The 20,080-nt window shown below is 43.8% G+C and overlaps 1 protein-coding gene across 1 annotated transcript in view; it reads right to left on the minus strand.

Moving 5' to 3' along the window:
• Positions 1–19,528, minus strand: part of Kdm7a (lysine demethylase 7A) — a 69,246-nt gene extending 49,718 nt beyond the window's left edge. Inside the window, exon 1 of the mRNA XM_052719827.1 lies at positions 19,201–19,528. Within this exon, the coding sequence (XP_052575787.1) occupies positions 19,201–19,394 (194 nt within the window). The 5' untranslated portion in view covers positions 19,395–19,528. The remainder of the gene's footprint in view (positions 1–19,200) is intronic.
• Positions 19,529–20,080: the final 552 nt, after the last annotated feature.

Genomic DNA, 20,080 nt, shown 5'->3' on the forward strand with positions numbered 1-20,080 from the left:
GGGTTCATGTTTCCAAGTATCCCACAGCTTCCCAACTAGCTACGAACATCTTCACTAATGAGGGTGAAAAACAAAAGACAATATAAAAGGAAACAACAAAGAAAATGGGAGAAAAAAGAAAATGTGAGGGTGAAAAACCAATCAACGAATTTTGACATAAAATACTCTTAAAAGCTGAAAATATTGTTGACACAATTCTACTGATATTATTCCATGATAAGTATGTGAAAACAGGATGATTCACATGTTGACACCTTAACTATTTGCTTGTTGAGCCTAAAGAATGTGCATGCTGTTTTGGCTGTCCCTGCGTGGCACTGAGCACACAGACCAACCAGTACAACTGGCAGTGGAGCTTATGAATAAACTCTTCTCTATGGAGGTCTCTATCCAGGAGAATCTCCAGAGGAGGAAACAGTTCCAAAGTACCCACCAAGTGCTACTGTTTTCACTGTCCTGTGGTCTTTCCACTAATCATTCTACCTTCAGGCTAACAACCCCTACTCCGCTTTGCCAATCTACACCCCCTCTTAAGTAGCTTCTTGTCAAGTATAGATGAGGTGAAAGAAGAGGGCAGTTAAGTCACTAACAGACAGGAATATAAGAATCTCTTACATTTTGGTATTATAGTGAAGATGTATAGAAAGAAATGTTTTGTAGAGCAGGTTTGTGGCACCATTTGCCACCTGCCCTCTGCCATCTTCTAAACCACGCCCCCACACCTCCTGTAATAACAGAAAATAAAACAGCAATAGAGCCTGAAGATTGAAAAAACCTTCTTTATAGCTGATTCCACCTCTTTCATGATGATGACTTCATATATTTAAGTATGTTTCAGTTTTTAATTTTTGGTTTTATGTAACTGAGGATATGCCTTGAACCCCTGATCCTACATTTATCAAATTCTACCTAGGATTGCAAGCAGGTGTCTATAAGCTCAACTCCATCATGTACTTTTTAATAACATTTATTTAAAGATTTATTTTATATGTATGGATTTTTGTCTGCATGAATGCATGTGCATCACGTGTGTGCAATGCCTGAAGTCCAGAAGCGGGCACTGGAATCCCTAGGACTGGAGTTACAGACAGTTGTGAGCAGTAAGGACCGAACTCAAATCCTCTGGAAGAGCAGTGAAGTGCTCTTAACTGCTGAGACATCTCTCTAACCCCTAATTTTTATTTTTTCCTTGAGAGCAGTGTAGGTGCCTGCAGAGGCCAGGAGAGGGTGTTAGATCTCCTGGAGCTGGAGCCACCGTGGGTCCTCTGCAAAAATAGCAAGTGCTCTTAACCTCTGAGCCTTATCATGTATTCTTGACTGACGGTTCTACCTAATCACTAGCAAGGAAAAAACATGTAAAATGTTTATAAATAAATCTAGAAATTCATGAAATGCTTAGTGACTACAGTTCCTTGTGAAATTCAAGATTTAGGGAATTAACATTTTAAAAAAAAAAAACTGCTTCTAACCCCTGTAACACCCACACTGTGACTTCTAACCCATAGCCCATTAGAATCTCCTGTGGATCTTTTCCAATTGCCACTAGGCAGTCTTTCCAAAGAAGGAAGAAGTTCTAGAGGACACATGAGATCTCCACGAAAAGCAACAACACCAGGTGTGGTCCTTCTGTGTTCCCCACCTGCACGTGTGGAAGGCCTTCCAGTACACTGGTAACAGCTCCAAAGCGTCTAGGAGAGAAGACCGAATGGATGCAGAACGGAGGAGAGGGAGAGCTACTTTTCACTAGACAGCCTTCTGCAACTGAAACCTGCATTGTGCACTGCTTATTTAAGGGAGGAGGAGGAGGAGGAGGAGGAGGAGGAGGAGGAGGAGGGGAGATAAGTCTGTAAAGTGCTTAACATGCAGGCATGAGGACCAGAGGTAAACCCCCAGAACCCACATCTACAAAAAAGCTAGGCGGCCAGGCGGTGGTGGTGCACGCCTTTAATCCCAGCACTTAGGAGGCAGAGGCAGGTGGATCTCTGTGAGTTCAAGGCCAGCCTGGTCTACATAGTGAGCTCCACGACAGGCACCAAAACTACACAGAGAAAACCTTGTCTTGAAAAACCAAAAAAAAAAGGCTAGCAAGCTCCAGTCAGAGACCCTACCTTAAAAAAGAAGAAAAGGTTGAGGACGGTACTCAACATCATTGTCAGCCCCTCCACACATGAACATGTACACACACACAAAACCACATTCCTAAGCCCCACCTTCAATCTACAGGGAAAAGTTAATTGGTAGGCCAATAATCTTTATTCTTAACAAGTTCCCCAGGTGCTTGCCAGGGAATGGCACTGGGGGACTATGAATCTAAAACCTTACCAGAGTGGCTAGCACAATGTTGATTCACAACCTCTTTCTATGAAGACTTTAGGCTCCACACAGCTAAGAGTTCATATGTAATTCGGCATTCCTCCTCAGATCTGGCTACACAGGTCCCACAGTCAATCCCTATAAAGTATGTACTGACACAAAGCAGGAATGCTAAATAGATTAGGAGGTGCTAGTCTGGACTACTATCCTAGATATGCTTAAATATGCATTGAGCTGGGTATGCTGGTGCACACCTTTAATCCCAACGCTCCTGGAAGCAGAAGCAGGCAGACCTGAGTTTGAAGCCAGCCTGGTCTGCTTAGCGAATTCCAGGCCAGACAGCACTACATAGCCTGTCTCTTAAAAAAATAGAAAATACGTACTATAAAAGGTAAAGGACAATGAGTGTGAAGGAGAATAAACTGATTAGATTGTCTTTCAAGTTCTTTTTCTGAAATGTTGATACTTTTGCTGATGAAGTGGGATTTAACATTTTTTGTGGATTTTTTTTTTGAGCAAGGGTCTTACTATGTAGCCTTGGCTAGCCTAGAGCTCACTATGTAGACCAAGCTGGCCTCAAACCATAGAGATCTGCCTGCCTCTGCCTCTCGTTTGCTGGAATTAAAGGTGTGAGCCACCATGCCCCCACCTATTTTTGTTTTAATTTTCAGATTTGGCTGCAAGTTTAGAAACAAAGGGTCCCTACTCATTATATATTTATGTAAAAAGTCTGTTTCCTTTTTATGTACCTCCAAGTGTCACTTTATTATCTTGATTTTTCAAACATATTGTTAATAAAAATAATACTGGTAAGTAGATTATAAATAGAAAGAAATGGGGGTGTTATTATTTTTTGGTTTATTTTACGTATTTATTTACTAGTTTTGATTTGAAACAAGGTCTTACTATATAGCTCTGGCTGGCCTGAACTTGCTATGTCTCAAACGAACAGAGATCCAATTATCTCTGCTTCACAAGTGCTGGGATTGAAAGGCATGTACCACCATGCCTATCTCCCCACCCCCTGTCCCCCTTTTGAGACATCTTACACTATACTATAGCCCAGGCTGGCCTCAAACTTGTTGACAATCGTCCTGGTTCAACCTTTTAAGTGCTGGGATTACAGGTATGAACCACCATGCCTGGCCATAAATAGATTTCTTAAAAATAAACCATAACCATTATAAACATTTCGGTCCTGGGCGCTGGAGAGATGGCACTGCTCTTCCAGAAGTCCTGAGTTCAATTCCTAGCAACCACATGGTGGCTCACAACCATCTATATTAAGAACTGATGCCCTCTTCTGGCAGGTAAGCAAACATGCAGACAGAACACTGTATACATAATAAATACATAATAAATAAAATAAAATAAAAAACATTTTGGTCCAGTTGCAGTTTCATTTCTATTCATATATAGTATTATACTATTGATTATAGAAAGAACAGCTATATTTTCTAGAACCAATTGACACCTACATAAAGTTTAATATAAACAAAGCTTAAGAGATGACGCCCGGGGCTGGAGAGATGGCTCAGAGGTTAAGAGCACTGTTTGTTCTTCCAAAGGTCCTGAGTTCAATTCCCAGCAACCACATGGTGGCTTACAACCATCTGTAATGAGATCTGGTGCCCTCTTCTGGCCTGCAGGGATATGTGCAGGCAGAACACTGTATACATAATAAATAAATAAATCTTTAAAAAAAAAAAAAAAAAGAGATGACCCCCTGCTGGGTGGTGGTAGAACACACCTTTAATCCCAGCACTTGGGAGGCAGAGACAGGCTGATCTCTATGAGTTCAAGGCCAGCCTGGGGCTACAGAGTGAGTTCCAGGGAAGGCGCAAAAAGCTACAGAGAAACCCTGTCTCAAAAAACCAGAGAGAGAGAGAGAGAGATGACGCCCTGAAATAAAAGATACAGCAACAGCAAGTAAACTTTTCTAAAACAATTTGTGATTCAGTCAGCTACAAAGGATAGGAGTCAACTAAAAATTCAAACAGATCTAGTCTTTCTGCTAACCTTTCTTATCTGTAAGTAACAATCCCAAGCTATGTTTCCTAAAAGGAAAGGCTGAGCCAAGCAAAAGCATTCATGAGTGAATTTTCTGTTAAGACAGCAACTAAGGTAGCATTCTATGTTGGGTAAGGAAACAATACCTGTAGCATGCTTCTCCATTCTGGATGAAGGATACGTCAAAATAGGGTTTGGTACATGGAAATTCTTGATGTAATCCATAATAAATATCCCCGCATGAAATTTCACATATGACCCAGAAAATAAAAGCACTTCAGTAAAATTACAAACCATAAGTGTTCATCGACAGCAAAAAGGGTGGTACATTAGACAGTTCCATTTAAAACACGCAAGTCAAGGCACAATATAAAGTATATGACATTAAGGAGGACTTTTTTACTTGATTATATAATGAAGTCACTCAAAAGATAAACTGTCATTACAGGTTCCTCAAAGTCCACTGGGTAATTGTTAATTTCCACTAGAAGGTCAAACGATCCCTAACTGGCAAATATAAGAACATGGGCAATCCACACTTTTACGTGGCAGCTGTGATGGTTACTCTTCACTGTCAACCTGACAGATGTAGAATCACCCAAGAAACATGCATCTGGGCATGTCTGAGGGTATTCTAGGGAGAATTAGCAAAGGGAGAAAAACCCACTTTCAAAGAGGGTGGCACCTTCTAACAGGTGCCAATAGAAAGAGGGCCAAGGAAAATGCACTTTTTCCTAAGCAAGTCCCTACCATTGCTACTGCCATCAGACTCTAGCTTCCTTGGTCTTCCAAAGTGCTCCGATACTAGACTCTTCAGAGAACTTGCGGGTCTCCAGCAGCAGACTGGAACTGCTGAGACATCCAGCTTTGTGAACGGAGTAACCACTGGGTTCTCTGTTCCTCCAGGAAACAGTTACTGTTGGACCCCCAGTCCCTACTGTGTTAGCCAATCAAATAAGTCCCCTTTAATAACATATTTACATTCTACTAGTTCTGGTTCCTCTAGAGAACCCTGCCTAATACAGTAGAGCAAGATCATAAACAATAACCACAGGGAGCCAGCAAGATGGCTCAGTAGGTAAAAGTGCTTGTTGCACAAGCCTGGTGACCTACATTTGATCCCCAAAACCACGTGCAAAAGCTTGATTCCAGTAGCACACATCTATAATTCCAGCACTCCGACAGTGAGATGGAAGGTAGAGAAAGGAGAATTTCTGTCCGAAAGCTCAAGCCTCAACAAGATGGAAGGTGAGAACCAAATCCCCAAATTTGTCCTCTGACCTCCTCATACATGCTGCTGATGTGGCTCTTGCTCATTTTCTCTCCCCCACCACCACACCCACACACACATAAATAATACTTTTTAAATAACCACATAAGCAAAACTATGCAAAGCTATCTTAATACTAAATGGTGGAAATTATAATTACTCCATGACCTTTATAAATGTATCAAAACATTAAAAATGCCTGAATATGTGATACTGCTATCTGACTCAGGTTCCACTGGATCTGGAATCTGCCTCCACCTTACATTCGAGAATGGCAGGGTCCGGTGTCCTCTTTTCTTAAATAAAATGATTTTACTTTAAAAAAAAAATGTTCATGTTGCTGTTTAGAGGAATGAACACTAAAAGGAATGCATCTTCTGTATACTAGGAGTTGAAACACTGTACGGTAAGTGTGCCTTCACTAAATGACTCTGGCTTCACATGGAATCCTTCCACGGTAAGCAGCAGCAGTGTCCCCGATGGTGAGTCTTTACTTTGTTACTCCATTTACAATCAACTGGACTTCACTTCCATGGGCACTGTTTGTTTTGGTTTTTTCCCTTTGCTATACTATCCTCTTAACTGAGTTTTTTCTCCATTGTTCAATTTAGAAACATCTCACTTGTGTTTCCTACCAGGAGGCAAGGAGACAGCATGTTGACACACTTGTTACCCATGTGAACTGAAGAACAAATGTATGTCTCTTGCTTATGCAGTGACTGCAGATGTGCATACTGAAGAGCTGGCAGCAAAGCCTGTTCTCATAGGCAATATATCATGGTGACTGCAATTTGAATCCTAGGGGACTGGTGTTATTTAACTGAACCATCCAACCGAAACTTGCACCGATCAAAAGATTGCACAGTGAGGACTGTTTGAGTTTCTGTCCTGGCTTCCTTCAATGAACTGTGACACAGAAGCACAAGCCTTTAAACAGACCCTTTCCTCCCTAAGCTGCTTTGGTCACAGTGCTTCATCACAGTAATAGTAACCCTAAACTACAACAGGTTTTTATGTCTGTTTCTTGTTTTTTTGTTTTGAGACAGGGTCAAATTTGTCGGAAGTTGGTCTCAAACTCAATATGTAGCAAAGGATAGCCTTCAACCTCTGATAACCCTGTCTATACCACCAGAGTGCCATGATTACAGGTATGTACCACCACTCCTGGCTTATGTGGCACAGAAAAATCCACATGCCAGGCAAACACTCTAGCACCTGAATTACATCTCCAGTCCCCAAAATTCAATTCTTCCAGTAAGATAGCAAGATATAAATGTAATCAAAAAATCCAATCTTCATATAAATAGCAATAGCCAAATGAGAAAATCCCATTTAAAACAGCAGTAAAGAAAATTAAATACTTAGGAATAATCTTACGAAATGAACAAAATAGCTAGGCAGTGGTGGTACACACCTTCTCAGCACTCGGGAGGCAGAGCGAGGTGGATCTCTGTTAGAGGCCTGCCTGATCTACACAGTAAGTTCCAGGGCAGCCAGAGCTATTACACAGAGAAACCCTGTCTCGAAAACAAAAACAAAACAAAACAAACAAAAAAAGAAATGAACAAAATCTACACACAAAAAATGTAGCACGCACTTTATAAATTTAATGTAATCTCAATAAAAATAGCATTAAATTTTTGAATAAAATGAGACAAGTTATTAGACTGAAGAGATGACTTAATGGGAGCATTGCTGCTCTTCCCATATTCAGTTCTCAGCACCCACATTGGACTGCTTACAACCGCTTTATAACTCCAGCTCCAGGGAAATCCTACACCCTCTCTTGGCCCCCTTGAGCATACACACACACACACACACACACACACACACACACACAACATACAGATACAGAAACTCATATATAAATTTAAAAAATAAGTCTTTAAGATTAAAATTCAGGCCAGTTAATACTAAAGTTCACACAGAAAACTAAATCTGTAAGGAATAGTCAGAAAAACACTGAAGACAAAGAACTATGAGGATAAGCCTGGCCTTACCAGACTTAAAAACATACTAGAAAAGCTCCTATAATTTAAATAGTGAGCTGCTGGTCCAGAAACAGACAGAGACTAGTGGAATAGAATATATATAAATAGAATCAATCATACATGGAATTTTCAGCCATGTATACTAATTGGCAAGGATTTGGGCATCTCAAACCACTTGAGTCAATATAATTTTCTAAAAAAAGATTTATCTATTTGTATTTTATTTATTTATTTACTTTATGGCTGTGAGTCTCTGTGTGTATGTATGTGTACCACATGCATGGCTGGTGTCCATTGAGGCCAGAAGAGGGCATCAGATCTCCTGGAATTGTTGTAAGACAGTTGTAAGGTGCCATCGAGGGGGCTGGGAACTAAACACTGGTCCTCCGCAAGAACAAGTGCTCTTAACCACCACTGGGCCATCTCTCCAGCCCCAACATGGATTTCATTTTTGTTTTGTTTTCATTAGTATTTGTAGGTGTGAGTATGCACATGTGACAGGTGCCTGTGAAGGCCAGAGGTGTTAGAATTCCTGGAGCCAAAATGATGATGGCTGTGAGCTGCTTGACAAGGGGGACTTGGGACAGGGCTTGGGGCCTCGGAGCAGCCAGGGCTCGAAGGGCTGAGCCATCCCAATATGGAGTTTTTAATAACAATACCAGGACACAGTTAGAAAAAAATTAATTAGTATAATTTTATATTATTGATAACAAAGCTGCTTGGGGCACAGACTTTTTATTAAAAAAGAAAGAAAATCTGAATGCTTAAGTACTAGGGAAAAAAAAGTAAAAATTCTCGCCGGGCGGTGGTGGCGCACGCCTTTAATCCCAGCACTCGGGAGGCAGAGGCAGGCGGATCTCTGTGAGTTCGAGGCCAGCCTGGTCTACAGAGCGAGTCCCAGGAAAGGCGCAAAGCTACACAGAGAAACCCTGTCTCAAAAAAAAAAAAAAAAAAAGTAAAAATTCTCTTTAACCTTGGATAGAAAAAGGATAAGAACTCAAACTCCTAATCCCAGCACTCGGAAGGCAGAGCCAGGCAGGTCTCTGTGAGTTTAAGGCCAGCCTGGTCTACAGAACAAGATCCAGGATAGGCACTAAAACTACACATCGAAACCCTGTCTTGAAAAAAAACAAAAAAAAAAAAAAAAAAAGGAACTCAAACTCCAGAGCTAATTAAAAGATTGATAAACATAACTACATAACTTAAAACTTTGTTTTTACAGTTCAAAAATCACCATAACAAACCAACAGACAACTGAACATTGGAAAAGGCTATTCATAACTACCACAAAGGACTAATATCCCTAATATACCAGGAGATCTTAAAAGCAGGCAGAAGCCAGGCATGGAGGTACATGTCTATACTCTGGTGGTCAGGATGATCTCAGTTCAAAGTCACTCTGGGCTGAAGTTTCTAACTAGTCCGGGCTACACAGTGAGACCCATACAAAATGCTGGTGAGAATTCAAGTTGATCCAGTTACCAGGAAGAAATGTAGTAGTACTAATAAAACAACGTATGCATTATTTTCTTGGGGGTAGGGGTGATGACAGTGATATTATTGGGGACTGAACTAAGGGCCCTCCTTAGCCCTTTTAAATTTTGTTTTGTTTCGTTTTGAGAAAGGATCTGACTCAATTGCCCAGACTGGCCTCGAATTTTCAATCAATCCTCCTGCTTCTGCCTCCCAAGTAGCTGGGATTATAGCTGTGACTCCATTTACCATTACTAATAATCTAACTAAAGAATTATCTCCAACAATATGAAAATACAGATATATACAAGGTTGTTCACTGTAGTAGTGTTAGTAACTACAAAACACTGTAAACAACTTAAATGCCCACATACAATAGAGAAGTGGAATAAGACCCAAAGGATCCACATTAAAGAGTTATGTGGTCACAGAGATTTAAAAAATAAGAAAGAAAATCTCTTCGAACTAAACATGGGAAGTTACACAGCAAAGTAAAAAAAGGCAAAGAACAAAAGAACATACATAGTTTGTGTAGGACTGGTTTTGATTCCAAGCATGGAAAAAATAAAATAAAATAGGGCTGTTGAGGTGACTCGTGTGTAATGCTTGCCTCAAAAGCCTGACCACCTGAGTTAATCCCTGGAATCCAGTTCCACAAGTCATCAGACCTCTACAGGTACATACATCACAGCATATGCATGCTCACACACATGCACATACACACAAAATAAATTAAAATGTAATTTAAGTTTAAAAGAAACAGACACACACACACACACACACACACACACACACACACACACGCTAGAGATGTAGTAGACAACGGGTTTTGAATTGGTAAAGCCTTGGGTTCAATCCTCAGCACATCCATGCATGCATGCAAGAAAATGCATCTTGTACATCACATGCAAAAAAGATAAACCAGGGTTAGTGATACAGCTGAGTTAATAGAATGTTTGCCTAGCATGCACAAAGCCCTGGGTTCAATCCCCAGCACCACCTAAACCAGGTGTGGTGCAGGTGGAGACAGGAAGATAAAAAGTTCAAGGCCACCTTCAGCTACATAGCAAGTTTGAGGCCAAACTAGGACACATGAAACCTTATCTTTAAAAAAAAAAAAGGGTGGATTTGTGGCTCATCAGTCAATAGCAGAAGACATGATGAGTTCAGTTCCAAACACCCACATAATAGCTCACAACTGTTAACAACTCCAGTTCAGGGAGGGTAGGGAGGACCACAATGTCCCTTTTGGCCTCCAAGGGACCAGGCATGCACATACATACAAGTAGGCAAAACACTCATACATGTCATACACATAAAATGTAAAAAAAAATTTAAATCCTTTAAAACGAATTTTGAACTCTTAGGGCTAGGCAAGATAGCATGGACACATGGGGGATGGAGGGAGCTCTCACTATGTTCAGTGCCAGCCAAGAGAGAGTTCAGTGCCAACTCAGAGAGAGCTCCACCTGCCTCTGCTTCCCAAGTGCTGAGATCAGAGATGGGATCTCCGTGAATTCAAGGCCAGCCTGGACTACATGAAACCCTATCTCAAAGGAAAACACAAAACAGAGTAACTTCTTACATGGGGTGGATAGGGAAAAATTAGAAAGAAGAGAAATGAGAGAGTCATAGGAGGGGTGAGGAGGTAGTTACATTTCTGAGTTTATCTCTCATATAACTGACTTCTCGGGACCATTTAATAATTTTTTGCATGCCTAAAAAACTAAAAACAATGCTATACAGTATTTTTTACTATATGTTGTGAAGCCTAAGGCAACTATATAAAAAAAAGTAGGGCCGGGCGGTGGTGGCGCACGCCTTTAATCCCAGCACTCGGGAGGCAGAGCCAGGTGGATCTCTGTGAGTTCGAGGCCAGTCTGGGCTGCCAAGTGAGTCCCAGGAAAGGCGCAAAGCTACACAGAGAAACCCTGTCTCGAAAAACCAAAAAAAAAAAGTAATGTAGCACATTTATTTCTCACAAGGGGATAGGTTAGTAATTCTAGGACTCCGTTATATACACACTACAATTCAACAAATAAGAATGCCGTAGATGAGCCAGGTGTGGTAGTTCATGCCTTTAATCCCCAGCACTCCTATCTCTATAAAAATTCAAGGCCAGCCTGGTCTACAGAACCAGTTCCAGGACAGCCTGGGCTGTTACACGGAGAAACCCTGTCTCGAAAAACAAAACAAAACAAAAGTTGTATATAAGAGCTAAGTTTCCCGCCGGGCGGTGGTGGCGCACGCCTTTAATCCCAGCACTCGGGAGGCAGAGCCAGGCGGATCTCTCTGAGTTCGAGGCCAGCCTGGGCTACCAAGTGAGTCCCAGGAAAGGCGCAAAGCTACACAGAGAAACCCTGTCTCGAAAAACCAAAAAAAAAAAAAAAGAGCTAAGTTTCCCACTATTGAACAAAAAATTTAGGAGTGGGAAAGGAGAAAAACTAAAAGAAGCCCTGAGCTGTTAGTCTACAAGGTACCACTATGAAAGCTTCTGGTTTGTATGTATGCAGACAGGAAGATCTAGAAACAGAGGTGCACATATGTGGATGATATTGTAGTTCCTACTTCTGTCTACCGGGAAAGCCTAGACATAATGTCAAGTTTACAGACAAACAGACCTTGATTTCTAAACACTGTTCTCCATAAAAAGAGACCAAGGATGCCAGGTATGGTGGTGCTCATCCTTAATTTCCAGCAAGGCAGGACGTCTCGAAACACCAAAAGGGGGTGGGGAGGAGGCAGGGGATCAGGGCTCCCATAAAAACAGAAAAATCATATATCAGCATTAAATCTAAATCGCACTCACTATATTGGATAGGAAAGGAGCTATCTTTAATAGAAAAGTAAATGATGATTTCAGAAATAAAATGCAGTGCCTATAAAGAACAAAAGCCTTAACAGCCAGCACTGTAGAGCAGCACCCACCAGCTGTTCAAAAGCTGTACAAACCATCTGAGTTTCTGTGCCTGAAATTACCAAAGCTCCTGATGGCAGAATCCTTTACACCTGTTCTGCTCTATCTCAAGCCCTCCACAACACTCTGAAAAGAAAAGGAGCAGAAAACTCAGTTTAACCCCTAGAACACTGGCAACAAAAGAGTAAACAAGCAGAAATCAGCCCCATGCTAATAGTTAAAACAAACTCAACAGGCTTAATAAGAACTCTATCTCCCCTTTGCTTAAAATGTCCTGCCAAGGAAAGGAGTTGCCCCAGCACTCTCAGGACAAGCCCAGCAGGACCCACCCCCACCCAAAAAGAAGTAAAAAATCAAAAAGTAGCCAAAAAGTGTAATAATCTGGCTTTTGTCTTCTTATGGGGAGATACACAGTCACTTAGGTTTATATTAACACCAAGACTTCATCATTAAGGATAGGGCCTACAAAACAATTTTTAAAAATAATTCCAATCCCTAATGGGGGGAGGGAGGAGGAGGGCCGCTAGGGAGCAGGAGGTGAGACAAAGTTTAGCATGGCCAGTCTAGCCTTGAATTTGGTGCTTGGTGATAGGGTTCAGGTGTAAGCTACTACACTCGTCCCAAGCCCCTAATTTTCTTTTTGTTTCCTTATTTATTTATTTGTTTGTTTGTTTGTTTGTTTGTTTGTTTATTTTTGGGGACAGGGTCTCAATATGTAGCCTAGGCTCACCTGGAACTCAATGTTTAGACCAGGCTGACCTTGAACTCATAGAGATCCACACCTACCTCTGCCAACTCCTATTTAAAAAAAAAAAAAAAAAAAAGAAATTCATTATAACAAGGATGAAAGCAGAGTTAAATTTTGAAAGCTTCTATTGCAAAATAAATTTTAAAAAAATTGCAAAATAAATTAAAAAATTTTTTTTGAAAGCTTCCAATATTTTATTAATAAATATTCTGTCCTCAAGGCATTTACAATTTTAACATATTTAACATATTTCACTTAAAATATTTTTTAAGTTTTACTGTCTTTGTGTGTGTGTGTCTGTCTGTCTATGTGCAGTGTATAGGGGTACCCAGAAGCCAGAGGAGGACACCCAATCCCTTGGAGCTGGAGTTAATGGATAGCTGTGAGCCACCCAACAATGGTTGCTGGGAACCAAACATGTGTCTCCTGCAAGGGCATGCACTCTTCACCACTGGAGCCATTTCTTCTGCCCCCAAGCATAATCTTTCCTTCAAAGAATCAAGAAAGTAAGATGTCTACAGGTATTCCCTCTGGAATATCTATTCCATCTCCAGCAGAGACAAACCAAAACCCTGTTCCTAGGCTAGCTACAGCCACAGAGATGACTTAGGAACACTACTGACCCAGCTGTGTGACCTCAGATACTATTTCACCTTGTTGTTGTACAATCCTGGGAAGGTTATTTAACTCCCTATCCCTTGGATTCCTAAGTTGTAAAATGGGGATAATAATAACACTTATCTAAGGTGTGAGAATTAAATGTTAATTAAAGGTCTAGTGTAATCAAACAGGGCTTAAGACTGATTAAAACATTCAGTAAGTGTTCTGGTGAGTTTCTGGGGCTCTGGATAACATGAGAACTGCCCATTCAACAGTATTACCCAACAAAATTCTTCTATCCCCATGTACAAAGTTCTCCATTCAATATCAAGGGGAAAAAAATATAAGACATTTAAAAGCTGAGTCTAGCAAGACTGTATTCCTAGCTACTCAGGAGGTTAAGGGAGAAAGATCACAAGTTCAAGGTTTGTCTGGGCTATAGAATAAGTTCAAGGCTAGTCCAGGCAACTTAGTGAGACCCTGTCTCAAAAAGTAAAGAGGGCTGGGGATATAGGTAGTGGTGGAAGGCTTTGCCTGACATGGGCAAGGCCTTAGGTTCAATCTCCAGTAACACACACAGACAGGACATTCATAAATTACTCAAACTGACTCAACCACTTAAAGCATCTGCTACCTAGATTATTACAATAGTTTTAATGGTCTTCCTGGCTTCACTTTCACCTCCCCCGCTCCAGTATTCTCACATATCAGCGGAGTGAGTTTCCCCCAGAGCTTGGAATCAAATGCAGGGGTCCTCAGATACACCGGTCTCCTATACACTAAGACCAAGACCAAGAATGATCCTTATAAAAAAAGATGTCAATTCCTGACACCGCAACCCAAAGCAAATCATCTGCTTAAAAGTAAAATCCAAGCTGGGTAGTGGTGGCGCACTCCTTTAATCCCAGCACTCAGGAGGCAGAGGCAGGTGGATCTCTGTGAGTTTGGAGCCAGCCTGGTCTACAAAGCAAGTTCCAGGACATCTAGGGCTACACAGAGAAACCATGTCTCAAAAAAACAAAACAAACAAAAACAAAAGTAAAATCCAAAGTACTAGGCCTGTCTACAAAACTAGTGATCTCTTCCACTTCTCTCCAAACAGGCATTCTGACTCTTCCTAGGTTTTCAGGCATGGTCCACACTCAGGATATTGAATTTCTTTTTCCGTTGACCGAGCACTTTGTTAAAACATCATATGCACAAGGCTTTCCACAAATGCACCACAGAAAAGCAGCATTACCAATACCCTGAATGTTGTCAGCTGCCAAATTGAACAATTCTTAACTTTAAAAACATTTTGTTGTACTTTTTGTTTGAGGACAGAGTTTCACTATTTGCCCTGGCTGGACTGGAACTTGCTACATAGACCAGGTGGTCTATAACTCACAGAACTCTGTCTGCCTGTCCCTCCCAAATGCTGGGATTAAAAAGAGTATTTATTTCATATCTACCTTTTTATGTTCAACTCTACATTTGTGAGTTTCATCCATGTTGTTCCATGAACCAACAGTGTATTCTTTTTTATTGCTGTGTTTTATTCTACTTTATGAATATACCAAATTTGTGTAATCTACTGTTAATATCTGGGTTGTTTTAGTTTGAGGACAGTTATAAACCATTTTGGGGTACTAGTTTTTTTGTTTTTGGTTTTTTTTGGTAACTTTTTCTTTCATCTTTTTGTTTTGTTTTTAGATAGTTTCACTAAGTAGCCTGGTCTAGCCTCAAATTTGTGTTCCCTTAACCATCCATCTCCAGAATGCTAGTTAACAGTCATGCACCATTATGCCCAAGGCTTTTTTTTTTTTAATAATATTCACTTATATACAAATTGCCAAAGTTGTTTGTCCATCAAAGAAAGTAACATTTTATATTGTCAAAGACACTGGGAACTAATATGGGTACTGCTCAAGAACAAACTGAACATTTCAGAAGACAACCTGGCAAAGATCCGTCAAACCAAAAACAACTGTACCTTCTAACCACCAATTTTTTCAAGGAATTTCTTACTGAATACCTGGCATGAGCCAGGTTCTCTATTTGAGTTAATCTAAGGAAACAGAGATACCCACAAAATTTTGGTTAAAAGGGTGTAAATCATATCACCATTAATAAATGCAAGGTGCAGTAAAGTAATAACAACAGAAAAATGACTTTTAAATGTTGTGCTTTTGTGGAATTAAACACTACATGGCCAAAAAAATACTACACAGCCACTAAAAAAATTTTCAAACAGCATTAAAAATATGACAAAAAGCACACACTAGTTTTAAAAAGTAACAGAATACATAAAGCAAATTCCGATTTTGTTTTAAAAAATCCTATCTCAAACATTAAACAGTAGTTACCCATGAAAGATATGGACTTTCATATTATTTTTATTTCTCTATTTTTTTTTAATTTTTATAATACATTACTCTTATAAAACCTAAAGAATAGCTGGGCGGTAGTGGTATACGCCTTTAATCCCAGCAGTAGGGAGGCAGAGGCAGACCCATCTCTTCAAGGCCAGCCTGGTCCACAGAGTGAGATCCAGGACAGGCACCAATACTACTCAGAGAAACCCTGTCTCGAAAAAAACAAAAAAAAACCTAAAGAATATGTAATTACAAAGATATATAAGTGTTTAATTTTAAACAGGACACAACATTCTAGTACAATTTTTCCCCCAAAAACAGGGTTTCTTTCTCTGTGCAACAGTCCTAGCCATCTTGGAACTCGTTTTGTAGACCAGGCTGGCCTCAAACTCAGAGATCGGCCTGCCTCTGTCTCCTAAGTGCTGTGACTAAAGGCGTGCACCACCACCCGGCTCCATTCTAATACAATGGATGATATCAAAGTACCATCAAAGTCTTGCAGCAGCACCAAGGAGCACCTGCATCCACTGTCTTACTTCCACCAGGACTGGAGGAAGAACTCTTCAACTTTTAAGTTGAAAAGAAACTCCCTAGGAAAATCCTGCCCATCTCTCAGCTCACTGACCCCAGGGTATCAATTACACATTACAACCTATTGGTTAAGTGTCCTTTTATTCTCTCCCTTGCAAAAAAGCTTAGGCAGGTTCAGGGGTAGGAATTCCTGATCACCAAGGATGCACCAAAGTTCAACAGTCTCAACCCAAGAAGAAGCTGTTCTAGTCACCCTGCAGCTAAAGCTGCATCAAGGAAGACCCTTTCTTCTTTCTCAAAAGAAATTAAAACAAATTCAGGTTCCCAGACAATAGATATGCTTGATAAAGGTACCTGCCATGCAAGTCTGACAATCTGAGTTCCACCCCTAGAACACACACATCATAATACACAATAACAACAAATTTTAGAAGAAATAAAGAAATCGTCCATGTAAAGACTGTTTATCTTCCCTACTCTGCAAATGGACCATTTTTTTTTTTTTGGAAAACTGAGGGTTCTTTAGGGACCAATTCTCATGTACGTAAATAATGTTTAGTAATTAATATGTAAGTAATACTTCAGTGTGTATAAAAAGTGACTCACTAGAATAAATATCAATCATAGGCAAGGCATATAGATTCTAAATTATCAGTATTTAAAAATTAGACTTACTAAGAAGATATCACTTGACAGGGCACAGCAGTATGACTAACTTTTCTAACTTCTAACACGTGTACCACTTTAACATCTCAAAGATTAGTGATCAAAAGGACCTTGGGCTCACCCGAGTCACCTCCACAGATGAAATCACATGTATATGTGACGAAGATAGATACTGGCCTTCTTTATTGCCTCTTCAACACCTGTGTGCAAACTGGTACTTAAATGTGTGACAAAAACAGCCAGAGGTTTATCATGAAACGCCTAGCATTAAGACACCTAATTTAAGACCAAAAAACTGCAGCTGGGCATGGTGGTACATGTTTTTAACCCTAGCACTTGGGAGGCAGAAGCAGGTGGATCTCTTGAGTTAGAGGCCTGGTCAACAAAGCTTTCAGAATAGCCAGGCTTAATACAGAGACTCCCTGCCTCAAAAGAACCAGGGGATGGGGAGGTTGCAGCCCAAGCCTGAGCACCTGAGTTGACTCCCCAGCACCCATGTGACAATAAAATTAGCTTTAAAAACATCAAATCTATAATTTATTAACCTATCAGATCTGTGAATTACACAATGGGGCATATTTCTTTCAACAGGTCCCTGGAAAACTCAACCTTTCTGACACTGCAATTAATTCTTGTTTTATTCTTTTTAGAATTTAATGTTGGGTAATCTTTTCTGGTTCCTTGGAATGTTGTAGAAGCAGAGAATGTAGGCATAGAATTGGAAGGGTCTAGGACCTACAAATTTCACCTTTGCGTATAAATCAAAATACAGGAAAACATTTACTAAGTGGCAGACATTACAATACCCTCCACCTTTTGTCAGACTGCTCAAGTCTGCCTTTACACAAAATGAGTGCATAACTCTGCTTTTAAAGTGATAATTTTGTGTGTGCTATTTGTTAGGGACACCTAACTTTAAAACTCAGTAAAATTTAACTGTACTTGAAAATTAAGTCAAACTCTACCTAATTAGTCATCACCACTGAAAAGAACCCTGTAATATCAATGGTTTTCTCTCCCTAGACCAGTAGAGGGAGACTAAGACATCTGGCCTGGTGGTGCAATGTTTCTGTAAAATTGGGGAGGGGGGAAGCGGGGGCTGTATTTAAATGCCCTGCTGTCAATCAAAGGATACTTCCTACAACCACAGTCACCGTATCAGCTATAACTCCCGAGCGGGCTCTCGTCGAGATACAACATCCAACGGTGCCCAGAAAACCTGCCTCACCTAAAGGTGACCGCAGGCTTTGCCACAACACCCAAATAAGGACTTTGGGAGCCCAACCCCAACTAGTTTCTTTGTTTAAATGCCTGCGAATCCCTCCCACGCTGGAGTCAAGAGGCTGTGGCGCCGCCCTTTATTAGCCTCACACTTTGATTACAAAACACACGAGTCGGCGGCCTGGCTGCGGAGGCGGCCCGAGCTCTCCGAAACGTCAAACCTGCGGCGCGGCGGTGGCATCCGAGGGCAACGTCCGCCACCGCACCACCCCAAAGTTGGCTGGCCCCGGCGCCCGGGCCACCGCTGTGGGCCGTCCCGGTGTGGCCGGAGACCGCACTCAGTGTAAAGTTTGAGGCGCGACGGCGACGCCGGGGAGGATCTGCGGCGACGTGCCCGGACCCTGGTCGCCCGCCCCCGGCCGCAGGGGGTGTGTTGCGGGGTGGGCCGGCGGCCAGGCAAACTGCGCCGTGACGGGGCCCCGCACCTCGCGAGCCGCGAGTGCCTCATCTGTTGCTCTGTTTACTCGCCGCCCCGCGCCGTCGTCCCGCCGCGGGTCCCGTCGCGCCGCCCGAGGAAGTTTTGATAAAGAGAGAAGGGGGCGCGACGGGACCCGCGGCGGGGGCGACGCGCGGCCGGACCGAGCGGCTGCCGCCCGGAAACGAAGCAGGCGCGGCGGCGGCCGCCGAGGACAGGCGCGGGGCGGCGGGAGCCCGGGACGCGGCGGCCGGCGGCAGCCAGGGCAGTGGGGGGACGACGGGCTGCGGGCCTGCCTGCGCTCCGCCGCCGCCGCCACCCGAGCCGCGCCGCCCGCCGCGTCCCCTCGCCCGGGCTTCCCCTGCCAACTTCTCCGCCGGCCCCTTTGTTCCTGTTTGTTGTGGCGACTCTTCGCCCGGGCCGGCCGAGCCCACCGGCTCCGCTCCTCAGCCTGCCCGGCAGGCGGGGACCCCCCGCTCTCGCCTCCGCTCGGCCCGGGGGGCTCAGTGCCCGGGTTTCGGGACGTGGGGGAGCGACGCGGCGGCCCAGCCCCAGGGAGGCGCAGGCGGCAGCGGCTGGCCGGTGGCCGCGGGCGACGACGGCGGCGGCGGGGCTGAGGGGGTTTATTTACCTGCCGTGGAACCAGTCCTTGCAGACATCGCACTCGATCATGAAGCGGTTCACGTCGTACGGCTGCCGGCACACACAGTACACGGGCGGAGGCGGAGGGGGCGCCGAGGCCCGACCCGGAGCCGACACCGACACCGCTGCCGCGGCGGCTCCAGCTGCTGCTCCCGCGGCCACCGCCGCCGCCGCTCCGGCCATCTTTAAAAAACACACACACACGCTCGCTCGCTCGCTCCTCCGCTCGCCGACTGGAGCGAGCGCAGCCGCCAGCCAGCGCCGCCTCCTGCAGCAGCCGGAGCAGCAGCCCCGGCGGCGGCGGCGGCGGCGGCGGCGGCGGCGGCGGCAGCGGCGGCGGCGCCTCAGTGCGCGCGCGCGAGCAAGGTCGCGGCGCAGGGGCGGGGGCGGCGCGCGCAGTGCGCGAGGCCCGGCCCGCTGCTTCCGGCGCTCGGCGCGGGGCTGTGCGTCTCGGGCACGTTCCCCGCCGCGGCGCGCGCTCCCGGCTCCTTCCGCGGCCACGGGCTGAAGGGCTGGCGGGTCGGGGAGGGGGCGGGGACGCCGCGCGCGGCGGCGGCGGCGGCGGCGGCGGCGGCGGCGGCGGCGGCGGGCGCGCGGCTCCGGCCGGAGGACGGCCGCGGGAGCGTGCGTGGAGCGGGCTTCGCTGGTTCCGAGTGAGAGTCCCGGCCGGGGGCCGGGGGACCGGGGAACCGGGGGACCGGGGGTCCTGCCGTGTGAACAAGGGTAGACGAGGTGGTGGGTTCTGTTCTGAGGCGCAGAAGCCAGGAAGTTTCAGCCCTCCAGGGTCGCCTCGCCTCGCGTCAGTTAGCAGCCGCCCACTGAGGATGATGCCACCCCCGGCTTGCGTGGGCCCCAGCCGGGGTGACACG

The sequence above is a fragment of the Peromyscus californicus genome, unplaced genomic scaffold (assembly GCF_007827085.1).
Source record: "Peromyscus californicus insignis strain IS unplaced genomic scaffold, ASM782708v3 Scaffold_6__1_contigs__length_162567912, whole genome shotgun sequence".
Taxonomy (NCBI): Eukaryota; Metazoa; Chordata; class Mammalia; order Rodentia; family Cricetidae; genus Peromyscus; species Peromyscus californicus.